This window comes from Gopherus flavomarginatus, chromosome 1 (genome assembly GCF_025201925.1).
Source record: "Gopherus flavomarginatus isolate rGopFla2 chromosome 1, rGopFla2.mat.asm, whole genome shotgun sequence".
Classification (NCBI taxonomy): Eukaryota; Metazoa; Chordata; order Testudines; family Testudinidae; genus Gopherus; species Gopherus flavomarginatus.
The window spans coordinates 322003469-322028687 of NC_066617.1; the positions used below are offsets into that span (position 1 = coordinate 322003469).

General features: G+C 42.1%; 1 protein-coding gene across 10 annotated transcripts in view; it reads right to left on the bottom strand.

The window, feature by feature from the left end:
- Positions 1–25219, bottom strand: part of NBEA (neurobeachin) — an 881590-nt gene that overhangs the window by 722275 nt on the left and 134096 nt on the right. For all 10 annotated transcript variants that reach the window (XM_050937106.1, XM_050937099.1, XM_050937102.1 and 7 more), the window contains exons 3-5: positions 12216–12316; positions 11867–11962; positions 9031–9152 (exon numbers count right to left, since the gene is read on the bottom strand). In XM_050937106.1, the coding sequence (XP_050793063.1) occupies positions 9031–9152; positions 11867–11962; positions 12216–12316 (319 nt within the window). The remainder of the gene's footprint in view (positions 1–9030; positions 9153–11866; positions 11963–12215; positions 12317–25219) is intronic.

The following is a 25219-nucleotide window of genomic DNA, read 5'->3' on the forward strand; positions in this document are numbered from 1 at the left end:
TGATTGGAAAAAGGCAAATGTGGGGAACTACAGACCAGAGCCTCATCTCAGTCCCTGGAAAAATCAGAGTAGGACCTCCAGGAATCCACTTTGAAGCACTTGTAGGAGAGGAGGGTGATCAGGGACAGTCAACATGGATTCACCAAGGCCACATCATGCCTGACCAACCTGACTGCCTTCTATGATGAGATAACTGGCTCTGTGCATATAGGGAAAGCGGTGGATGTGATATATGTTGACTTTTGCAAAGCTTTTGATGCAGTGTCCCACAGAATTCTTGCCAGCAAGTTAAAGAGGTACAGATTGGATAGATGGACTACAAGGTAGATAGAAAGCTGGCTAGATCGTCAAGCTCAGGCAGTGATCAATGGCTCGATGTCTAGTTAGCAGCCAGTATCAAGCGAAGTGCCCCAGGGGTCGGTCCTGGGGCTGATTTTGTTCAACATCTTCATTAATGATCTGGATGATGGGAGGGACTGCACCCTCAGCAAGTTCATGGGTGACACTAAACTGAGGGGAGAGGTAGATACACTGGAGGGTAGGGATAGGATCCAGAGTGACCTAGACAAATTGGAGAATTAAGACAAAAGAAATCTGAGGAGGTTCAACAAGGACAAATGCAGACTCCTGCAGTTAGGATGGAAGAATCCCATGCACTGCTATTGGCTGGGGACTGACTGGCTAAGGGGCAGTTCAGCAGAAAAGGACCTAGGGATTACAGTGGATGAGAAGCTGGATATGAGTCAACAGTGTGCCCTTGTTGCCAAGAAAGCTAATGGCACATTGGGATGAATTAGTAGGAGCATTGCCAGCTGATCGAGGGAAGTGATTATTCCCCTCTATTCAGCACTTGTCAGGCAACATCTGGAGTAGTGTGTCCAGTTTTGGGGCCCCCACTACAGAAAGGATGTCGACAAATTGGAGAGAGTCCACCGGTGTATTATTTTGCTAGCTATTATATCCTACTAATCCAGCCACCTATATCAAATAATGTTTCTCTTCCTGAATTAATCCATTTTATTCTTTATTTTATCAGTATTAATTCCTTTGAATTTGTGTGTTGAGGCATATGATATGTGTTTCCTAATAATTATATGTAGTTTTGCTAAAATGCAAGAAGCCTACCGGCCTGTATCTGGTAAAATCCACTAAATAGCTAAAAGTATAATCAGTTAAGAGTAAGTCAGCATAAAAAGTGGTAACCTTTGGCACAGATAGGAATGGTCCCCGAACTTTGGGGAACTAAAGGGAGGAACTATACACAACATTGAAGAGGTTTATCAGGCGTCTACAACCAGCTGGTAACCGTAGGGTATACAGCAACCTGGAAGTCAACAAGATAGCCTAGATTGGCAGTTTTTGGAGTGAGATAATCCTTATTAATATATAGAGAGGAAGTGTCATAATCCACTAATCTACAGGATAAGGGTACCCATAAATTTCTTAGGGTATGGAAATAAGATTTGGGTATAGTAGGTTGGGCCTGAATTACATAGTGTCAGGATCCTATAAAATACCTTGTAAGGATGAAGTCTAGAGCACTCTTTTAGTCTTTAGCTCTATAGACTATATTTTTATCTACTTAGCGTGATAGAAGATAGAATGTTATCAGCTCAGCTTGTGCAGTATAGTGTAACTACTCAACATTCCTAACTATTGGGGAAGCCAGCACCATCATGTTATCAGGCATGCCAGGAGTAAGGCTGGTCCTTCACCTCCTATTACTGGGTCCTCAAGGAAGGGTGTAAGTATCTTAAGTTAAGGTACTTATAATAGGAATGTTATTACCAGGAGTTTTGGAATTCTTTAACTGTTTTGCAGTGATAAGTTTCATAGCATTTACTATTCTTTTGTTAATCTCAAAGTTTTTATCAATTTGGTATTGTCCTCAGTGCAAGTGTTTTTGCCAGGTACCCCAAGAGTCCTCTCCTGATATAGAACTCTGAGTTCTCATAACCTGCAATCTGAATTGGACAAGAACGTATAAATCTTCTGGTCAAATGCATTCAGTGACAAGCCATAACAACTAACCCATAAAATTCTGGTCAACACCGGAGCACAACGAAAATGATTAGGGGGCTGGGGCACATGACTTATGAAGAGAGGCTGAGGGAACTGGGCTTATTTAGTCTGCAGAAGAGAAGAGTGAGGGAGGATTGGAAAAGAGGAGACTACGTGGGGATATGATAGAGGTATATAAAATCATGAGTGGTGTAGAGAAAGTGAATAAGAAAAAGTTATTTACTTGTTCCCATAATATAAGAACTAGGGGCCACCAAATGAAATTAATGGGCAGCAGGTTTAAAACAAATAAAATGAAGTTGTTCTTCACACAGCGCACAATCAACTTGTGAAACTCCTTGCCTGAGGAGGTTGTGGAGGCTAGGACTATAACAGGGTTTAAAAGAGAACTAGATAAATTCATGGAGGTTAAGTCCATTAATGGCTATTAGCCAGGATGGGTAAAGAATGATGTCCTCAGCTTCTATTTGTCAGAGGGTGGTGATGGATGGCAGGAGAGAGATCACTTGATCATTGCCTATTAGTTCATTCCCTCTGGGGCACCTGGCATTGGCCACTGTTGGTAGACAGGATACTGGGCCGGATGGACTTTTGGTCTGACCCAGTATGGCCATTCTTACGTTCTTATGATTTGATAGCAGCCTTCAACTACATGAAGGGGGCTTCCAAACAGGATGGAGCTAGGCTGTTCTCAGTGGTGGCAGATGATACCATTGCTGCTTGTTCTGTCAAGTTGCAGTAAGGAGGTCTAGGTTGGCTATTAGGAAAAACTATTTCACTAGGAGGGTGGTGAAGCACTGGAATGGGTTACCTAGGGAGGTGGTGCAATCTCCATCCTTAGATGTTTTTAAGGCCTGGCTTGACAAAGCGCTGGCTGGGATGATTTAGTTGGGATTGGTCCTGCTTTGAGCAGGGGGTTAGACTAGATGACCTCCCAAGGTCTCTTCGAACTCTAATCTTCCATGATTCTAAGTACTCATTCTACAGAGGCTCCAGTTCCCTTATAAATTGGAACTGGAAGTAGATTTAAGGGAAGGCATCCACTGCAGAACCTGAGGAATGGAGCTGGGGCTCCTAACATCTAGTACTGCAAGAAGACAACCCCATTTCCATAATCTCTTAACCCAGCAATGATAACCTGCACTTTGAGTTATTGCTGGATAGTTTCCAGATAAATAAATTTGCTGCTTGATTAACCACATTCCTTTTATCTTGTGTTTCTTCCTGCCTGTGAAGGACAATTACTTTCTTATATGCCCATAGGAAGAACCTGATGGACTAATTAATGTATACAATTAAAGTTTTCTTTTTCATTCATGATAAAATCCACTGGTTTTATTAATATCTTCAGTGAGAGATGACAGAAGAAACCGAGGAGTACATCGCCACCCTGCAGATATCCTGAGTAAGGATCTGGGCTGGGAACACCGCTGAGGAGACCTGCGCTCTAGTGGAATGTGCCGTTAGTGCAGGAGCTGGTACTTTTTCCAACTCGTAGCATTCCTGGATACAGGACATGATCCACAATGAAAGCCTCTGTGACGAGACCGGGAGGTCTTTCACCCAGTCTGCGATTGCCACAAACAGCTGGTTCAGCTTACAGAATAGCTTTGTGCTTTCTTTGTAAAAGGCCAGCGGTCGAACATCCAGGGAATTTAGCCTTTGTTCTCGACTATCTGCATGAGGCTTAGGGCAGAAGACCAACCATGACATTTTTCTACTGGAGTGGAACTGGGACACAATCTTTAGGAGAAAAACCAGGTGAGACCTAAGTTGCACTTTGTCCTTCTAGAAGATGGTATACGGAGGGCCAGAGGTTAAGACTTTAAGTTCCAAAGCTCTCCTTGATGAAGTGATGGTGACTAGGAAGGCCACCTTCCATGATAAATAGGTTCACTAGGGATTTAAACGGGGGTCCCATTAGCCTGGAGAGGACTAGATTGAGCTCCCACACTAGGACTGGTTCCTTAATATGCAGGTATAGCCTGTCCAGACCTTTCAGGAAACAACTGACCATCGAGTTGGCAAAGACAGAATGGCCAGCTGCCCCCGGAAGGCCAAAATGGTGCCAGGTGGACCTTGAGAGACGATACTGAGAGGCCCTGCTGTTCTAAGTGTAGTAGGTAGTCCAGGACAAGTGGTCTGGGTACCTCCATCGGATGAGCACAGCCCTGAGAACACCAGATTAAAAACCTTTTCCACTTCGCCAGGTAGGTAGCCCTGGTGGAGGGTTTCCTGCTACCAAGTAGGACCTCCCTAACAGACTCAGAGCACATGAGCTCCATTGGGTTTAGCCATGAAGGTTCCAAGTGGTGAGGTGAAGAGTCTTAAGGTCAGGATGATGAAGCCGACCATACTCTTGGGTGATCAGGTCCGGAACCAGGGGCAATGAGATTGGAATGTCCACTCACAGCTCCTAGTGCATGGTGAAGCAGAGCTGGTGAGACCAGGCCAGTGGTACCAGTATGACCACTGCCTTGTCCCTGTGGATTTTGAGCAGAATCTTGTGGATGAGTGGAAACAATGGGAATACATACAACAGATGGTCTGTCCGAGGGAGGAGAAACGCGCTCGCAAGAGAGCCCAGACTGATCCAAGAAGGAACAGAATCAAGGACATTTTCTGTTGCTCTTTGTGGCGAACAGGTCAATTTGAACAACTCCCCACCTCCGGAAGATGTTGTGTACTATATCTGGGTGGACAGACCACTCGCAATTGTAGAAGGATCTGCTGAGGTAGTCCGCCAACTTGTTCTGAGAACTGGGAGGTAAGCCTCTTCCAAGTGAACAGAGCGGGCTATGCAGAAGTCCCACAGCTCAAGGGCTTTCCAACACAGGGGAGAGGAACAAGACCCACCTTGCTTGTTGATGTAAAACGTCACAGTCGTGTTCTCTGTCATGACACCCATGCACTTCCTTCACAATTGGGCTTGGAAAGCTTGACATGCTTGTTGGACTGCTCTCAACTCTTTGATGTTGAGTGAGAGCTTGTCTTGTGACCAGAGACCTTGGGTCTGTAGTTCTTCCAGGTGAGCACTCCATCCCAGTGCTGATGCATCTGTCTCTAGGGATAGAGCGGGCTGGGTCTGGTTGAATGGGACTCCCCCACATACATCCTGAGGGTTGAGCCACCAGTGTAGAGACTTGAGAACCTGCACAGGAATGATGACCATCTTGTCCAGGCTGTCGCACCCTGCGTGGTAGGCCAAGGCCAGACAACCTTGGAGAGGCCTGAGCCTCAGCCTGGCATGCTGTACCACATAAGTACATGCTGCCATGTGGCCAAGGAGCCTTAAACAACCCCTCACTGTGGTAGTAGGGTACTATTTGAGGCTTTGTATGATGTCTGCCATCGACTGAAAATGAGCCTCTGACAGTGATGCCCTGGCCTGGCCCAAGTCCAACACTGCTCTGATAAACTATCATCTGTGTCGGGGATAGGATTGATCTGTGCTTGTTGAGTAGGAAACTCAACCTGTTGAAGGTGGACCTTATGAAGCTGACCTCTCTCCACTTGGTCCCTGGGGCGTCCCTTGAGCAGCCAGTCGTCGAGGTATAGATTTACCTGCACCTGCCTCCAGCGTAGGAAGGCAGCCACGACCAACATGCACTTGGTGAACACTTGGGAGGCCGTTGACAGGCCAAAGGAGAGGACCATGAATTGGTAATGGTTGTAGTTGATCATGAACCTGAGGAATCGTCCGTAGACAAGCATTATAGAGATGTGGAAGTATGTGTCCTTGAGGTCGAGGGTGGCATACCACTCACCCGGATCCAGAGAGGAAATAATTGCAGTTCATGAAATCACGCGGACCTCATTTTTTTCATGAAGCTGTTGAGGCCTTGCACGTCGAGGGTGGGTCTGAGACCCTCCTTGGCTTTGGAGATTAGGAAATAATAGGAATAGAATTCCTTGCCCCTTAGCTCCTGAGGAGCCTCCTCCAATGCTCCTGCAGTGAGGAGTGTTTGGATCTCCTGCATAAGGAGATATACATGAGAAGGGTCCCTGAAGAGGGACGGGGAAAGTGGGTGGTAGGGAGAGGAAGAGCAGAATTGGAGAGAATATCCCACTTCCCCCATGTGAAGGGCCCACCATCTGAAGTAATCTGTGACCATGTATAGTAGAAGTGGGACAGATGATTGAGAAAGAAAAGAGAAGGATCCGGTTTGCTGGCTGGTGCATGAACACCAGGCATGTCTTCAGAAGGCCTGCTTAGAGTCCAACAATGGCCTTGTCGAGCCCTGGCCGGGTGGAGGATGAGGAGGCTTGCACCTGCCATTCCTGCCCTGCTTCCTGGAGAAGTCCTGCCTGGAACAAGGAGGATAGAAGCACTACAGAGGATGGGGCTTAAAATGGCAGGGGTGCGCATGCTCAATGATTTCATTGTCACCTGTGAATCTTTTAGGCTGTGAAGCCTGGAATCTGTTTGCTCTGCAAACAGGCCCATGCCATCAAAAGGCAGGTCTTGAATAGTTTAACTGTGAGGGGCGAGGGAAAGGAGTCCAGACTCCTGCAGCCAGGAACTCCTCCTCATGGCTATGCCAGAGGACAAGATCCATGCGGCTGAGTCCACAGCGTCCAGTGATGCCTGTAAAGAAGTCCATGTCACCACCTTGCCCTCCTCCACTATAACTGCAAACTCTGCCCTAAAGTCAGAAGGCACAAGCTCCTTAAATTTCATCATCGAGTCCCATGAATTACAATTGTATCTGCTGAGGATTGCCGGCTGGTTAGTGATCCTCAGCTGAAGCCCTTCAGTCAAGTAGACCTTCCAGCCAAAGATATCCATCTTTTTGGAATCTTCTGGCTTGGGAGTCAGGCCCTGTTGCCCCAACTCTCTCTCTCGTTTACCGCCGCCACCACCAATGAGCAGGGCTGCGGGTGAAAGAATAAGCACTCGTACCTTTTAAAGGGTACAAAATACTTCCTCCCCTCCTTGACTGTCAGGGGATGGAGGCAGGGGTTTTCCACAGAGGTTTGGCGGTGGCTTGAATGGTTTTTATAAAGGTCAGTATTACCCTGGATGACCCTTCAAGGGCTAAAATATCAACCATCAGGTCCTCCGACTCAACCACCTCCTCAGCCAGGAGCCCCATATTGTGGACAGTCCTGTGCAGTAGGTCCTGGTGTGCTCTATCATCAATAGGGGGTGGCACAGAGAAGGAAGACCCCGCAACTTCGTCTACAACTGCAGCCTTGGGTCTGTTCCTATCTGAATAAATTACTTCCCATTCTGATGCAAAAACTAATTCTCAGACTAATCGGACTACTGAAGTCTGTTCTATTCGCAAGGGTGGAATCTGATAGGGATACATTAAGCATGTTAAGTATCTCTGCTCCTATTTATTAGTGTTATGCATGTGTGTGTTTATCCCTGGCTGATTGAAGAAAATAAAAGGTTGATAAGCCCTCTCCCATGGTTTACAGTTAAAAAAAATTCTGCTGAGTAGAAGTGATTAGCCCCAATGTTAAACTGCTCCTAATGATGAACAAGAAAGGAAGGTTGGGGAATTTAAGGAAATTTCTCATCCAGAGTGTGATTGAGAAAAGTGCCCTAATCTCTTCCTCAAAATCAAGCTATTCCCTATCCATCCTAGTCTGCATTCCAAAAAGGACTTGATTTGAACCAGTCATCCTTCCTTCACTTGAGCACTCCCACAAGTTTTTGTGCCCTAAATGACTACATATAGTTTTACTAGATACATCCACATAAATACCAATGTTGCTTATGGTTACTTGTCTAATGTGCCCTCCTCCGTACCTGATTTATTGACTATTGTTACACTTTTTCTATTTTATAAACTTATGGAATGTCCAGATAGATAGGAAACAACTTCAAAACTTTCATTTTATATTTATCCAAAATATGCAGAAGATTTAAACAAATAGTAATATTTGATACATTGATCAGTAAGGAAAACTATAAAAAATACATTTTCAGATACTGTGTAGGAACGGTCTTTTTGTTTGTGTTTGGTGGGTGTGATGGTATGGGGGCGGGGGAACCCGCATACCTGGTGAAATTATATGGACATTACTGTATGTTCTATAACTTAAATAGGAAGTTTTTTATATATAAAAACAGTAGAAGTAGAAAGTAAAATGGAAAGATACAATGTACAAGACAATGAACTAAGTAATGCGGAGAATTTGATAGCACTGTGGATCTTTCACTAACACTGAGGCTATTTCTCCTATTCATTGATTTACTGTCTATCATTTCCCATTCCAACTAAGGCTACCTAGTTTGAGCAAATACCCAAATTAATTCCTCTTCCTTACCCATGTTTTCACCACCCAGATGAAACACCTGTTTAAAATGAATAAAAATAAATTTTAAATACTAACTGCTATAATAAAACCACCGCCATCATTTATCTCTGAAATAGTACTATTAATCCACAGTGCTTTACAAAGGAGTCATTTTCTTCATAGCAGAGATAGGGAAACTGAGTAAAGATTTCTTCTTCCATTTTCAGCATTCATTGTTAGCATACTATTAGGAACTACTGCTCACATCTTTTTAATAGGACCTGGTGGTGGTGGAGCAGGCATTTTCCTTTTTGAGACACTATCATTCCACCATCAATACCTTAAAGAAACCTATAATAAATGTGTAAAAAGCAATGCTGAGAGCACAGCAAATTTCTCTCATAAGGTCATAGAACTATGAAGATCAGTGGAGCCTTAAATGTCTCTGATGAGAAAATATTACACTGCAAAGGCACATCCCCAAATTGTACTGACAGGAAATAATTTCTTTATAAATTAATTCTTAAAACAGTACATTGTGTTTTACGCTTGATCTAAAAGGCATATTGCTTGCACTGTTGCATTTCAAATCTTATTAAGAAATAAATAGCATAGACAACCTTAGAGAACTTTCTAACAAAGTAAAATTTATTAAACTCTGGAAAGGCTGGCAAAAAAGAGCTTCAACTACCAATTTGTATTTTACAATTAACTATCTACAAGAAAACCAAAATAAAATATATAAGAGTTACTTACCAATAGAGATAGGGCTTATCCTTATCTACATTAATATTGTTTAATGGATCCATACGAAACCAGGTGTTAAGAGTAAACCCATTTTGGTAAGGCCACTTAGCAATAGGAGGTAACGCAATTGCCTACAGAAAAGGAAACAGTAAAAATTACTAATATAAGTATGTGGATTTGCAATGTTTAATCAAATACAACTACTTTGAAAGGACACAAAAATGACAATCACTGGACTATAAATGCTTTAATGTTTCATTACTCTTATGAAATTTTCTTGTTTTCAGTTCTCCAACTACATAAATTATATCAATGGCGGACTTGAGGAGAGATTAATAAAACCAATTAAATTATGTATTGAATACCTTACAGAAGGTAAGGTATTCAATTATATAAGGTATATAATGCCAGAGAGTAAATTACTTTTATGAGTGTTAAAATACAAAATTAAACTTTTGACAACTGCAAAATCCATTTAAATACCGGGAGCACATTATTCATACTAGATAACACGACAAAAGATTCAACAAGTTACAATTTTTAAAAATATGCCCTTTAAGGATTTGAAAACACAATACTTGGCCTTTGAACTGATGTTATATAGTGGCCTTTGAACTGATGTTATATAGTGAAGAAGTGGAGAAGTTTAATAACTGACTTTGAGGGTAAAATTAAATAAATGTTAGAGAGTAGCCTGTGTGGAAATCAAAGGATGTGATTTGATGCAATGCCATGGATGTTGGTGTTTATGAAAAATTGTTTGATTTGCTAGGCTGTGACAGACTGAAGACTTTGGCTTGTTGTATAGAGATAACAAATACAAGATATAAAACCCTTCTTCTCTCAGTATAGTACCCATAACTAAAGTAAATCACTTTAATGGCTTTTCAGAATTAAATGTTTATGATGCTACAGATTATTATGGTAAAGCCCCAATTATGAGTGCTTTCTTCAAACAAAATAGAGCATTTCTAGATAATAGAAATTAGGGATCAGTCTTCCGTACAACTATCTGAACACAATATTTTCTCACTTTTTGTACATGATCTAAGAAAGTATGTAGAAGGAATTATATTTCTAGGTAATTAGGTCAGTTTAATTCGAAAACCAAGCAGTTTACCTTTTTCAGTTCTATCAAGGTCATTTTAAGGAGTATGTTAGTCAAAAACATTTTTACTCTGGTATTTAGTATTTATCACTGATGATTACTAGGCTTTCCCTCTGCCCACTCCAAAGCAGACCCACCTTGGTGCATTTTCCCAAGGGACAGAAGAATGTGTGGGAATGAGCAATTATTATTATTCATATTATTATTATTCATTATTCATAGATCCAGTCAAAGATGTATTTTACTCATTTCTGGTTTAAATTGAGATCCCTTCCATTTATAATTCACTTATCCTCTGCCATTCCCAAGTCAAGGGTCGTATATACTGACCCAATAGCATATCTTGAAAACTAGAGCCAATCAACAATTTTAAGCATCATTTTCGTTCTCAGTGACCCAGAATTAGTAAAGTTGGACTACATTTATTTCAGAAGCATTTTGGCTCTAGAGCAGTGTTACTGGTGGCACATCTTAGCAACTTTTAATGTATTTTTGTGGGTAATATTACAGATACAGTATTTTATATATACAATATATAATGTGTAATATATGTACAAACACACACAGAATGAATGAATGAATGATGTATACATGACAGTGTGGAGCAGGATAAAGTGTTTATCATTAGAGATTTGGATCGGGCATTACTCTCAAAGCCACAAATGAGGTATGCTAGTCATCTCAAACAAGAGTTGACAAAACTTATACTCTACCACAACATACTTTAATTTTTCTGTGTCATATATAGCATACATATGTTAAGAGTTTATAAAAAAATACTGCTGGTATTGTTTTTCCTATTCTTCAGTCTATAAAGGTGTGTACCTTAGTTACCATGAGTCCAATTTACAGATCTCAGAGAGCCATACCTGTATAAATGATCTAAAGCTGCTTTTCTTGAATAAAAGTATCACATTTTGAGATCAGAAGTGAGTGCCTGCTCCAGCTGGTTACTGCGAATCATCTCTTTCCACCAACATACAGCTTCTAATTTAAGCCATGAGGGTGCATGAGACTCAGGCACATGTATTCTGGAGAGTGTGGGAAACGGACAGTACACAACTGGGGGGCAGAGGGGGCAAATTAGCATTTCCCTGACAATTTGCTCTTAAAAACATTAGCAGTAGTCTCAGTGGACACTGTTCAGGTGAGGCAGTTAAAGGCACATGACAAAATTTAGAACTGGGCTATCACCATCATAATTGTGTATGCATGTGTACAAGCACACACCATACACACTTAATTTATTATATAGTATCAGCCTCTTGTTTTAATCATTTACTATTATGGTAAACTTTCTATTTAAAAAAAATGTTGCCCCACAATACGTCTCTCCTAATCCATTTTATGCAAAAAATCTCCTTTTACTTTTGACGTTAAGTACCTTGGGGTATGGTATCACCTCAGTATTATGTCAAAAGCAGCGAAGTCCTGTGGCACCTTATAGACTAACAGACGTTTTGGAGCATGAGCTTTCATGGGTGAATACCCACTTCGTCAGATGCATGTAGTGGAAATTTCCAGGGGCAGGTATATATATGCAAGCAAGAATTATGTCAGTTCTGCCAAGCTTCCCCGAACGTGGAAGACCTAGTCTATTCTGGAAAAATTACACTGGGTAATGTTTTCCTCATTTCTTTATTTATTAAGAAGGATATCCAAACCTGATAAAGTAATGCATGCAAGAAAGTTATTTTATTGTTCCCAGAAACAGAAGCATTTTGGTTAAAAACTTACTGCAGCACTACAGCCCGGGAAGTTGAAAAAGGTATCAGGACCATGTCTCTGTGGCATCTGATTAAGGACTGACAATAGTTTAACTGCATGTCTTGGCTGTTAAAACAACAGAATTGTAGAAATGTCAATGCAACCAGTTAATAATGGTATTCTATAGCTATATTAGCCACTGGATAGTTTTCAAACAAACGAGTAAATTAATTCTAAAACTGTTTTTTAAAAAAAAAACTTTTAAAACAGTAATTCAATTAACATAAAAAAATCAATTTCATATGCCTCTAGAGACCATTTACATTAACCTCAGGCACTAATGCACTGACACTTAATACTTTATCTGGCCACAGCTTACCCAGATTCCATTTTCGCCTCGAAGCATGCTGAACAAAAGCTTCAACTCCTTGACAGTGATGCTGTAGCTGGCAAGAACCCCCAACATATCAACTAGAAGATCTTCAAAGGAAAATAAAGTTATTCTGATCTCTGAATTATACTGTTTGTCAAAGAAATTATTTGCAAGTACAAGCTGAAAATGGCAATTTCATTAAAAGTAAACTTTGTTCACAAATATCAAAATCAAATTCTCTCCTTAAATATTGTATAACAAAATATGAATTAAAGAATGTCCATCTTTCCCATAAAAACCATTTATGTTTAAAATACACATACGATTACATGCCCATTTTTAGAATTATCAGTTTTTAACAAAAACAGTAAATAAGTACCCAAAAACAATCTTTTCTGTTTGCAGTTTTATCACTATGGGCTAGGAATCTATTGCTGAATATTTATCACCTTTGTATTGCACATTTTAGGATGTTTCCTCATTCTTTGTGTACACATCAACATTATTTGAACTGTTTGCTACATCATCTTGCAATTTAATTTCTCTTCATTCTTCTTTAATTTGGTACCCAAGTATGAAAACTTTAGATTTGACCACAATGCAAGGCCAAACAATGGAGGGGGGGAAGAGGCTCCGCTAAAGTCCATCACTACAAGTGACGAAATTTACTATAGAATAATTAATAGACGACATATCCTCCATTATAGCATTTCAAAAACCAAGAAACCTATACAGATAATAGGAACAAAAAAAATTCACTTTTCAGAGGAGAGCATTCAAAATTAATAAATAGATTTTAGACTTTTTTTAAAATGAAAAATGTATGCTCATTTTAAGGTTTTGGATAGTTTGGGGAATCCTGGTTCTTTCCATACTCTTTGCTTTCCCTCAAAGCCCAATACTTCTAAGAATTGCCATTAGTGTCCTCAGATGCCATTATAGCACGAGGAAGGATAGCATAAGTTGAAGTCCTGAGAGAGAAAACACAAAAGGCTGTTACAATTTCAAGGAGCAGCTTCCAATGTACAGAGGATTCAGACCAAACAGATTAAGGCAAACTAGGGCCCTTATCCACCAATATTTTAGACATGCTTCTAAATCCTGAGGGGTTTCAGAGTAGCCAGACATCTCCTTCTCCATAACATTTTGTTCTAACCAAACTCAGAATTTTTCTCTTCCTCCTCATCTCCAAAGAACACCTCTCTCCTACTCTGTTTCCATGGCTGGTTTGGGGTGAGAAAATTGCCTGGGAAATAACGTTTCCGCTGCTAAGGAAGTCACCATATTTCCCTTCAATTTACTAGAACATTTTGCATTACAGATGGAGGATATAGGATGAGTTATAACTAAAAGACCCCTAAACATTCTCTCTAACTAGCCTTTTTCAGTTGCTCATAACTACCAAACTTTCACTTTCTGAGCTGGAATTTTTCAGATCTTGTATCCAGGATTTATTTTTTCTGAAAAGGTGAGTGAACATTTTTTAGTCATTCAGTAGTTTGTAGACAGCAAAAAAACCCTTCTCTTTTAAAAAGTGTGGTTTTGTCTGTGTTTAAAACTGCTCTTATACATCAGCAGGAAGGCGTGGAAACTTGAAATCAGTCTGGGAAATGGTGAGATGTGTGATTTCACAGGTCTAATGAATATCTATTTGATTTGTCTGAGTTAGAATAGTTTATATATTGTACTTCAAGCATTTTTTTAAATGATTTCCTAATGTTCTAACAGCACTGACACGTTCACACAAGTACCTTTTTAAAAAGCTTTGTCTTATTTGATGCACATATGCATACTAAATGATGCAGGACTCTGAAGGAAAGCCCCTAGAAAGTTTTCAGGAGATAGTTATAGGACTGTATCCTAATTACAGGATCACACTGTTTTTTCTACAGAACCACTCCCTCCTCCTGCGTGCTGGCTGAATGGTACATGGATGCATAGTAATTAGGAATAGGGTCCTTATATCCATGCATCACTTTGAAGTGAGTTCCACTTGTAATTCTCACAGTATGCGCTATGAGTAATCCACTGAAGCCAATGGATTTGCTCTGAATTTGTACCACTGAAAGAGCAGATTATAGCTCTCAATGAGAAAATTGGAGCATGCAGTGAATGAAGCCTCATTTAGTGCACAGGTTTCATGATGGACAATTAATAATGTACAAGTTCATTCACTGAACAGTGAAGATAAAAAAAATTAAAAAAAATCCACCTAGGCACTTATGGCCTATCATAACCTTAGCATAACCTTAGTCCCAGATTTGGACCTTAGCGTCCAAAATATGGGGGTTAGCATGAAAACCTCCAAGCTTAGTTACCAGCTTGGACCTGGTACCTGCTGCCACCACCCAAAAAATTAGAGTGTTTTGGGGCACTCTGGTCCCCCTGAAAAACCTTCCCTGGGACCCCAAGACCCAAATCCCTTGAGTCTCACAACAAAGGGAAATAATCCCTTTTTCCCTTCCCCCCTCCAGGTGCTCCTGGAGAGATACACAGACACAAGCTCTGTGAAACTACACAGAGAGACTCCCCCTCTCTGTTCCCAATCCTGGAAACAAAAAGTACTTTCCTATTCCCCCAGAGGGAATGCAAAATCAGGCTAGCAACCCAACACACAGATCTCCCCTTGATTTCTTCCTCCCACCAATTCCCTGGTGAGTACAGACTCAATTTCCCTGAAGTAAAGAAAAACTCCAACAGGTCTTAAAAGAAAGCTTTATATAAAAAGAAAGAAAAATACATACAAATGTGCTCTCTGTATTAAGATGACAACACAGGGTCAATTACTTAAAAGAATATTGAATAAACAGCCTTATTCAAAAAGAATACAAATCAAAGCACTCCAGCACTTATATTCATGCAAATACCAAAGAAAAGAAACCATATAACTTACTATCTGATCTCTTTGTCCTTACACTTAGAAACAGAAGACTAGAAAGTAGCAACTGCTTCTCCAAAGCTCAGAGAAAGCAGGCAGACAGACAAAAGACTCAGACACACAATTCCCTCCACCCAAAGTTGAAAAAATCCGGTTTCCTGATTGGTCCTCTGGTCAGGTGCTTCAGGTGAAAGAGACATTAACCCTTAGCTATCTGTTTATGACACGCCCCCCCAAATTGCAGACAGTGGGGAAGCTCACTGGCGGCGATTTCCTTCTAGAACTTGAAAATAAACAGATTAATACAACACATAGACCTTTACATATACCCCTAAGTATATAACTAACAGACTTCTACATTTTAAGAACACTTTTTAACTACTGAATTCTGGGAAACTCTCACGGGAGAGTGCATCAGCTACTTTGTTAGAAGCTCCTGTGATGTGTTGAATTTCAAAATCAAAATCCTGGAGAGCTAAACTCCAACGAAGAAGTTTCTTGTTGTTCCCCTTGGCAGTATGAAGCCACTTTAGTGCAGCATGGTCAGTTTGTAGTTGGAACCGCCGTCCCCAAACATATGGGCGTAGCTTTTCCAGGGCGTACACAATGGCATAGCATTCCTTTTCACTGACTGACCAGTGACTTTCCCTCTCAGACAGTTTCTTGCTGAGAAACACGACAGGATGGAAGTTGTGATCTGTTGCTTCCTGCATGAGCACCGCTCCTATACCACGCTCAGATGCATCTGTGGTTACTAGGAATGGCTTGTCAAAATCCGGGGCCCTGAGCACAGGGTCAGACATGAGCGTTGCCTTAAGTTGGGTAAAGGCCTTTTGACACTCATCAGTCCACTTAACTGCATTTGGCTGGGTCTTTTTGGTCAGGTCGGTCAGTGGGGCAGCGATTTGGCTGTAGTGTGGTACAAATCGCCTGTAGTATCCGGCCAAGCCTGAGAAGGATTGGACCTGCTTCTTTGACTTTGGGACAGGCCACTTTTGGATAGCATCCACCTTGGCCTGTAGGGGGTTTATGGTTCCTCGACCCACTTGGTGCCCCAGGTAAGTCACTCTGTTTTGGCCTATTTGACACTTTTTGGCCTTAACAGTTAGTCCGGCCTGCCTGATGCGCTCAAAGACCTTTTCCAGGTGTAGTAGGTGTTCGGGCCAGGAGTCTGAAAAAATGGCCACATCATCGAGGTAGGCAACTGCAAATTCTCCCAGTCCAGCTAGAAGACCATCTACCAGCCTCTGGAAGTGGCGGGTGCATTTCGAAGGCCGAAAGGAAGGACATTGAATTCATACACCCCCGCATGGGTGACGAATGCTGACCTCTCCTTGGCAGGTTCATCTAGCGGTACTTGCCAGTACCCCTTAGTTAAGTCTATTGTAGAGATGAACTGGGCACGTCCCAACTTCTCCAATAGCTCATCGGTGCGTGGCATTGGATAGTTGTCCGGACGAGTTACCGCATTTAGCTTACGGTAGTCCACGCAAAAGCGTATTTCCCCATCTGGTTTGGGTACCAGAACCACTGGAGATGCCCATGCACTGGTAGATGAGCGGATTATACCCATCTGTAGCATGTTCTGGATCTCCCGTTCTATAGCAGCTTGGGCATGAGGAGACACTCGGTAGGGTGGGGTTCTGATTGGGTGAGCATTACCTGTATCAATGGAGTGGTATGCCCGTTCAGTCCGTCCTGGGGTGGCTGAGAACAATGGGGCGAAGCTAGTGCACAGCTCCTTGATTTGTTGCCGCTGCAGACGTTCCAGGGTGGTGGAGAGGTTCACCTCTTCCACGCCACCGTCTTTTTTCCCATCGTAGTAGACACCGTCAGGCCACTCAGCATCATCTCCCTGGACTGTAAACTGACAAACCTGTAAGTCTCTGGAATAGAAAGGCTTGAGAGAATTAACATGGTACACTTTAGGCTTTAGTGAGGAATTGGGAAATGCTATGAGGTAGTTTATAGCTCCCAGGCGCTCTTGGACCGTGAATGGCCCTTCCCATGATGCTTCCATCTTATGGGCCTGTTGCGCTTTCAAGACCATAACCTGGTCTCCTACCTTGAAGGACCGTTCTCTGGCATGTCTGTCATACCAGGCCTTTTGCTCTTCTTGAGCATCCTTTAGGTTCTCTCTAGCAAGGGCTAAAGAGTGTCGGAGGGTGCTTTGTAGGTTGCTTACAAAGTCCAGAATGTTAGTTCCTGGAGAAGGCGTAAACCCCTCCCATTGCTGCTTCACCAACTGTAATGGCCCCTTAACCTCGTGACCATACACAAGTTCAAATGGTGAAAACCCTAAACTGGGATGTGGTACAGCCCTGTAGGCAAACAGCAACTGCTGCAACACTAGGTCCCAATTATTGGAGAATTCGTTGATGAATTTTCGTATCATGGCCCCCAAAGTTCCATTGAACCTTTCCACCAGGCCATTGGTTTGATGGTGGTATGGGGTGGCAACCAAGTGATTCACCCCATGAGTTTCCCACAGTTTTTCCATGGTCCCTGCCAGGAAATTAGACCCTGAATCTGTAAGGATGTCGGAGGGCCAACCTACCCTGGCAAAGATGTCTGTTAAGGCCAGGCACACAGTGTTAGCCCTGGTGTTGCCTAGAGCTACTGCTTCCGGCCATCGGGTAGCAAAGTCCACTAAAGTCAGTACGTACTGCTTTCCTCTGGGCGTCTTTTTTGGGAAAGGGCCAGAATATCCACAGCTACTCGCTGAAATGGGACCTCAATTATGGGGAGTGGCTGGAGAGAGGCCTTGACCTGGTCTTGAGGCTTTCCCACTGTTTGGCATACCCCACAAGACTGGACATACTTGGCAACGTCCTTGCCCATCCCCTCCCAGTGGAAGGACTTCCCCAACCGGTCCTTGTTTCTGTTCACCCCAGCATGGCCACTGGGATGATCATGGGCTAAGCTTAAGAGCTTCCCCCGGTACTTAGTTGGAACCACCAACTGTTTTTGCGGCTGCCATTCTTCCCGGTGTCCACCAGAAAGAATTTCCTTGTATAAAAGTCCTTGGTCTATAACAAACCGGGATCGATTAGAAGAGCTGAGAGGCGGTGGGGTGCTCCGTGCCGCCGCCCAAGCTTTCTGAAGGCTGTCATCTGCTTCCTGCTCAGTCTGGAACTGTTCCCTTGAGGCTGGGGTCACCAGTTCTTCCTCAGACTGTGGACTTGGGCTTGGTCCCTCTGGAAGCGATGTAGGTGATGGGGTTGTTTCCGTTGCTGGTGAACCGCTCTCCGCTGGTGCACCTGAGGGTATTTCAGGCTCTGGCTGAGCCTTTTGGGTATGGCTGTCTGTTGCTTCTGCCAGTTTTGGCTCGCTGGCACCCTCTGGCGTTGAGTTTGAAGATGTAGTTGCACTTGCTGGTGCGGGTTGTTGTTCCAGTTCCGGGCCTGGGACTGGAGATGCTGTGGCTGTTTCAGTGGTAGGCATGGAATCCGGGTCCACTACCTCTGTCTGGGTCTCTGGTAACACAGACGGGGCCTCTGTGGACGGCTCAGGAACAGGAATGGGTCTGGAAGCTTGCCTGGTTTGGCTACGTGTAACCATTCCCACTCTCTTGGCCCGCCTCACCTGGTTGGCCAAGTCTTCCCCCAGTAGCATGGGGATAGGATAATTGTCATAGACTGCAAAAGTCCACATTCCTGACCAGCCTTTGTACTGGACAGGCAGTTGAGCTGTAGGCAAGTCTACAGCTTGTGACATGAAGGGGTAAATTGTAACTTTGGCCTTTGGGTTGATGAATTTGGGGTCAACGAAGGATTGGTGGATAGCTGACACTTGTGCCCCCGTGTCTCTCCACGCAGTAACCTTCTTTCCGCCCACGCTCAAATTTTCCCTTCGCTCCAAGGGTATTTGAGAGGCATCCGGGCCTGGGGATCTTTGGTGTGATGGTGGTGTAATGAATTGCACTCGCATGGTGTTCTTGGGACACTTGGCCTTGATATGTCCCAGTTCATTACACTTAAAGCATCTTCCATCTGATGGGTCACTGGGCCGAGGTGAGTTACTGGAGACTGGTGAGGTTGAAGGGTAGGGTATCTGTGGCTTTACTTGGGTGGTATGTGGGGTCTTTGGCTGTCCTCGGTTGTAGGGTTTATGGTCTGTGTGCCCCCCTGGGGTAATCGTTCCCCTTGACAGTAGCTTTCTTGCTTTCTGCCAGTTCCATCCATTTGGCTCCAATCTCCCCCGCCTCAGCGATATCTTTGGGATTTCCATCTTGTATGTACCGTGTGATGTCTTCAGGAACACCATCCAAGAACTGCTCCATTTGTATGAGGAGGTGCAGTTCTTCCAAGGTTTGAATGTTGTTTCCTGTTATCCAGGCCTCATAGTTTTTTGCAATGTAGTAGGCGTGTTTGGGAATGACACCTCTGGTTTCCACTTTTGGGTTCTGAAGCGCCGACGGGCATGATCTGGGGTTATCCCCATTCTGTATCTGGCCTTGGTTTGAAAAAGTTTATAGTCATTCATTTGCTGCTTAGGCATTTCAGCTGCCACCTCTGCTAAAGGTCCACTGAGCTGTGACCTCAATTCTACCATGTACTGGTCTTCGGGAATGCTGTACCCAAGAAAGGCTCTTTCAAAATTTTCCAAGAAGGCCTCGGTGTCATCACCTGCCTTGTAGGTGGGAAATTTCCTGTGCTGTGGAGCAATAATTGGCGCCGGGTTGTTAGGGTTGGCTGGCACATGCAGCCCAGCTTTTGCCAACTCCAGTTCATGTTTTCTCTGTTTTTCCTTCTCTTCATTCTCTTTATGTTGTTTTTCCATTTCTCGGCGGTGGGCCAACTCTTCTTCTGCTTGTTTCCTTCGGTAGGCCACCTCTTCTTCTTCTAGTTTTCTTTGTGTGCTGCCTCTTGGGCTGCCTGTTCTCTTTGGAAGGCTGCCAGTTTGATGCTTTCTTCCTTTTCTTTCATCTCCATCTCTTTTTGTTTTATTTCCAGTTGTCGCCTGTGTTCAGCTTCTTTGAGTTGCTCTTCGGCCTCAATTTTTGCCTTAGAAGTCATGATTCCTGTTTTCTTGTGTTGGGGTGCCCTCCAGTGTTTATCTTCTGAACTGCAGGCTCTCTGTTGCCTCCTGAAGTCTGCCTAGCAACAGTGCTTTTTTCCTTTTCTCTCTGTAGCGTAAACTAGAAAAACCACTTTATTTGCATTCATATAGTGCTGGAACTTGCCTCCTAATGGGAGGGCTATTGCATGACAAAAGACCCTTAACAGTCTGGTAATGGCTTCTTGCTTAACATGCAAGCCACAAACTGCCAGAGAGAGCAGAAAAAAAAAATTCTCTCTAGTTCCCTTTTAAAACCAAACTGTTTCTCTCTGCTAAAAAGCCCTTAGCAGAGAAAAGAAAAATATAATATTCCTACTGGCTTCTGGATTCTGTCTAGATCCCACCCGCTGCTACACCATATCATAACCTTAGTCCCAGATTTGGACCTTAGCGTCCAAAATATGGGGGTTAGCATGAAAACCTCCAAGCTTAGTTACCAGCTTGGACCTGGTACCTGCTGCCACCACCCAAAAAATTAGAGTGTTTTGGGGCACTCTGGTCCCCCTGAAAAACCTTCCCTGGGGACCCCAAGACCCAAATCCCTTGAGTCTCACAACAAAGGGAAATAATCCTTTTTCCCTTCCCCCCTCCAGGTGCTCCTGGAGAGATACACAGACACAAGCTCTGTGAAACTACACAGAGAGACTCCCCCTCTCTGTTCCCAATCCTGGAAACAAAAAGTACTTTCCTATTCCCCCAGAGGGAATGCAAAATCAGGCTAGCAACCCAACACACAGATCTCCCCTTGATTTCTTCCTCCCACCAATTCCCTGGTGAGTACAGACTCAATTTCCCTGAAGTAAAGAAAAACTCCAACAGGTCTTAAAAGAAAGCTTTATATAAAAAGAAAGAAAAAATACATACAAATGTGCTCTCTGTATTAAGGTGACAAAACACAGGGTCAATTGCTTAAACGAATATTGAATAAACAGCCTTATTCAAAAGAATACAAATCAAAGCACTCCAGCACTTATATTCATGCAAATACCAAAGAAAAGAAACCATATAACTTACTATCTGATCTCTTTGTCCTTACACTTAGAAACAGAAGACTAGAAAGTAGCAACTGCTTCTCCAAAGCTCAGAGAAAGCAGGCAGGCAGACAAAAGACTCAGACACAAACTTCCCTCCACCCAAAGTTGAAAAAATCCGGTTTCCTGATTGGTCCTCTGGTCAGGTGCTTCAGGTGAAAGAGACATTAACCCTTAGCTATCTGTTTATGACATGGCCACTTTCACCATAGGGTCCAAGCACCTCCCAAGTATTTAAATAAAGAAATAATAATGATCTCTCTTTATCCTGTAGGATAAATCACTTCATTAGTTAAGAGGGTTTTTGTAAATGTATACTGCAAGAGTGGGTGTGTGGGGTTCTGCTTGTGAAGAGCTTATTGAGGGAAAACAAAAATCACATATTTTTAAGAGATGACGTGTGGTCTCTTCATCTTATGGGAGTCCACATCCATTTCCTATCAATGTTCTGCCTCATTCACTGCATACCATCCAGCCTGCATCCTGACTGCAGCAGAAGTCCTGAGGAAACAACAGTACTTGATCTGGTAATTAAGGACTGTAACACATTGAATTTGCAGAAAGGGGCAGAGTTGAGAATGCAAGTCAATTTTGGCCCTGACTTTTGAGTACTCCACTTTGCAACCTTAACCTTCTTCTAAGGTTCTTTTTTTTTTTATTATTTGTGTGTACTTTAAGGGTTTTTTCTTTAAATAGAAAAATTAATTGTGTAATATGGATGTATTTGGTAGAGAGCAGAAGATCCCTCAAAAATTCCATTCATCTTCGATACTTATGTTATCACACTGCCAACAGAGCAGACACATTTTAAAATTCTTTATTATTCAAGTTACTACACACGTGCAGGGTATATTTTTAATAATCCTTATGATTACAAAATTAAAACAGATCTTCACTGAACCGTCAAAATATATGTTCTAGCCAGGGACACACTTCATGGCAAATTTCACATTTCTGCTCAAACTGCTGCTGATCTAGAGCTTTTCAAAAAAGCTGCTTTTTATAATAGCAAAATTATTTTTCACCACTCCTCTTTTACTCAAACTGGGGTGAAGTGTTTTTATTGAAACTTAACAGCAACATCACACACTGAGCAAAAAAACACTGAAAGGTTCAAGCCCAGGATTTTGTAAGTAATAAGCAAAAGAAGAATGCTCTTAAAATGCAAACTCTTGGGCCACTTTTATTATTAGCATTGCTAGATGCTCCAGTTACAAAGAGTTAGAATGAATTAGATTCATTTCTTCTTTTGATATAATTGAAGTTCATTTAAACTTTTTTCTTGCTTGCTTTTTTATTAATAAATCCTGGTACTTACATATCACAAGTCTTGTTTGAAAAGATTTAATCCATACTTAGTATAACCATACTAATCCACTTACCATATAGGAATGGCAATGTCAAAACACATGGCTTTTCTGAGGTTCGTGTCATTTTATGTGATGCTAAGTCATAATAAGAATACCACACAGGTTAAACATGTGTCTATAGTCTCGTTTTGTAAATAAGACTATAAAAATGAAATTATGGGAGAAGGAGAGAAACCTTTTCTCCTTATTTTAATGCATTTCAAACAATTAATGTAACAGGTTTTATTTGCAGTAACTGCCACCTCATGTACACTTGTCAAACTGTACTTAGGGTTGCCAATTTTGGTTGAATGTATTCCTGGAGGTTTTATCACGTGACAATCTTTAACAAAAGATTAATTTTTAATTCCTGGATACTCCAGGGCAATCCTGGAGGGTTGGCAATGCTAGCTGTACTTAATATTTTATATTTAGTCTATAAACACAAGGAAAGAACCTTAATTCAGTCATGTAAGGAACAGCTTAAAACTTTAACATAGTTCAGTTGTCTCTGAAGTAACATTGAGCACAGCATCTGGACGAGAGAGATAACATGGCATTTCCCTTCATAGTTCATCAGCATGGAAGGCATTGGCAACACAACTTCAGAAGGAACTACCTTGTGCTTCCTTAAGTTTAGTACCAAGCTTTACCAGCTGGCTCTGAAATTTAACTTTCACTTAACAAGGCAATTAGGTTTTCCACTGTTTTCAAATGGATACATTTCCAGGAACAATTTCTGTTAGCAGCCCAGCTGCCTTTATAGCATTATTTGGTGGGAGCAACTTTAGTTTAACTTTCACTTAAAAATAGTAACTGTTTCAGTGCTCAAAATTCAGTTCAAGCAACTTTTGAGCAGCCTAACTACCTGCAACATAACAACTGAGCTCCTGGAGGTGAAATGGGTCTCAATGAAGGAAAGGCAACTGTAAATTGTACTTTGCATGACAAGTTAGGCTAGCAAACACCAATTCAGATTTGCTTCATTAGTTCTTAGCCAAAAATTTAGGGACTCAATTTTCAAAGTTCTCTGAAGGAAAACACTGTTTTAGCTGTTAAGACCATCCGCCAATCATCTATCTGGTCATTATAGTAATCTTTTGCCCTCAACTACTGATAAAATGGCTTAACATCCCTTCCTGTAGTATAATCTTCAGATTGTCAGAGTATCTAGATGACCTGTGACAGAAAGTTTCTGGGAAGGAGACAAATACCAATGGCAGTCATCCCACTTTTCAAAGCAACTGATTGCAGAGAAATGTGCTCCCATACAGAAGATGTCATGAAGATTAAGATATTATTTCCTCTGCCACAGCATCTTCAAAATCTCAGCACATAAAATAGTTTAAGCAGATGGCAACCTCATGTACATGAACTGCTTCCACTCAAATGAAGTCAGCTTTTTCCCCCCCAGTATGAAGTATTTTCTATTCATTTTGTATATAGAGAATGGGCTGGGACTTACTGTAGATTGTCTACATTGTGTCATGTTCAGACAGCAATCTTTTTCTACTTGATTTTCACCACCTTTGATCACAGTATTTCAGCAAGTACTGAGAGAGATAGAGCCACAGTTAATGAGTTGCAAGAAGGATACCCAGCTTGGAATATTAGGCCCACCGCTGACAGATTGTTACTATTTTGGAAGAAAGTGGTATCAACATCCTAGAATTAAGAAATGGTTTGGCCCTTGTTCAAAAGATCCTCACTGAATGCTAGGAAACAGACAATTATTATACCACCACATTTTTCACAACACCATTTTGGAAAAGTGGATAGGAATGACTGTAGCAAAGCAGATCTGGCACCATCTGAAGTCCTCCTGTCAACCTTGATCCCTATACATCAGGCTAGCTTAGGGCATTCATTATTGTTAGGCAATAGCCTCCTAGTGATGATCAGCTATTAGGTACCCATGTTCATTCATTTTTTATTTGTTAGTATCCAATGCCACCATTGACCATAAGGTGGTAGTGATACATCTGCAGAAGCTGGAGAAGTAGAAGCAAAGCAACTAACTCTGGTGTGTCTGTTCCTTTCTTTCAAACATACAGTAGGTGACTCATCCACCCTTATGGCTCTCTCATGAAGGGTCCAGCAGAGTTATTGTGAACAGGAATTAAACAGCACATGCATGGGGATTTTACTAGTGACTGACACATTCTGAGCTGCAGTGCCATCAGAATTCTGACACATACTTTGTCTTTTAATCAGATCTGTAGAGCAGTTTCCACTCTTTCACTGTCATAGGAGCAGAGATAAAAGCAAATTTGCCTAAGCTCTCTCTTAAAAACCTTCTCTGAAATGCTGCTGATAGGAGGAAAAAGCATTCTTAGAAAAATTAATGGAGTGGGTATCCACTCCCTTTACTGATGAGATATGCCAGCATTTTATCAATACTTGCAACCTCATGGGTCTTTGATTCCCAACTGCTTCTAGATCCCAAATATTACACTGTCTTCTGCCATCTTGAAGCTGTTTCTTCTCTTAGGCTGTTTCTACTCTTTCACTATCTTATTGGTCTCATCATAGTTATATGTGCCTCATCAGAGTTACCCTTGAGACTATTTGGAAAGTGGAGAACTCAATGGCTTGTTTGCTTTCTCAGTGGAGCAGGGTTTTGTGAGCACATTACATTTACTGCACTCGTTTCTCATGCGTTTCAGTATAGAAACCAAAATGTTAGCTTTT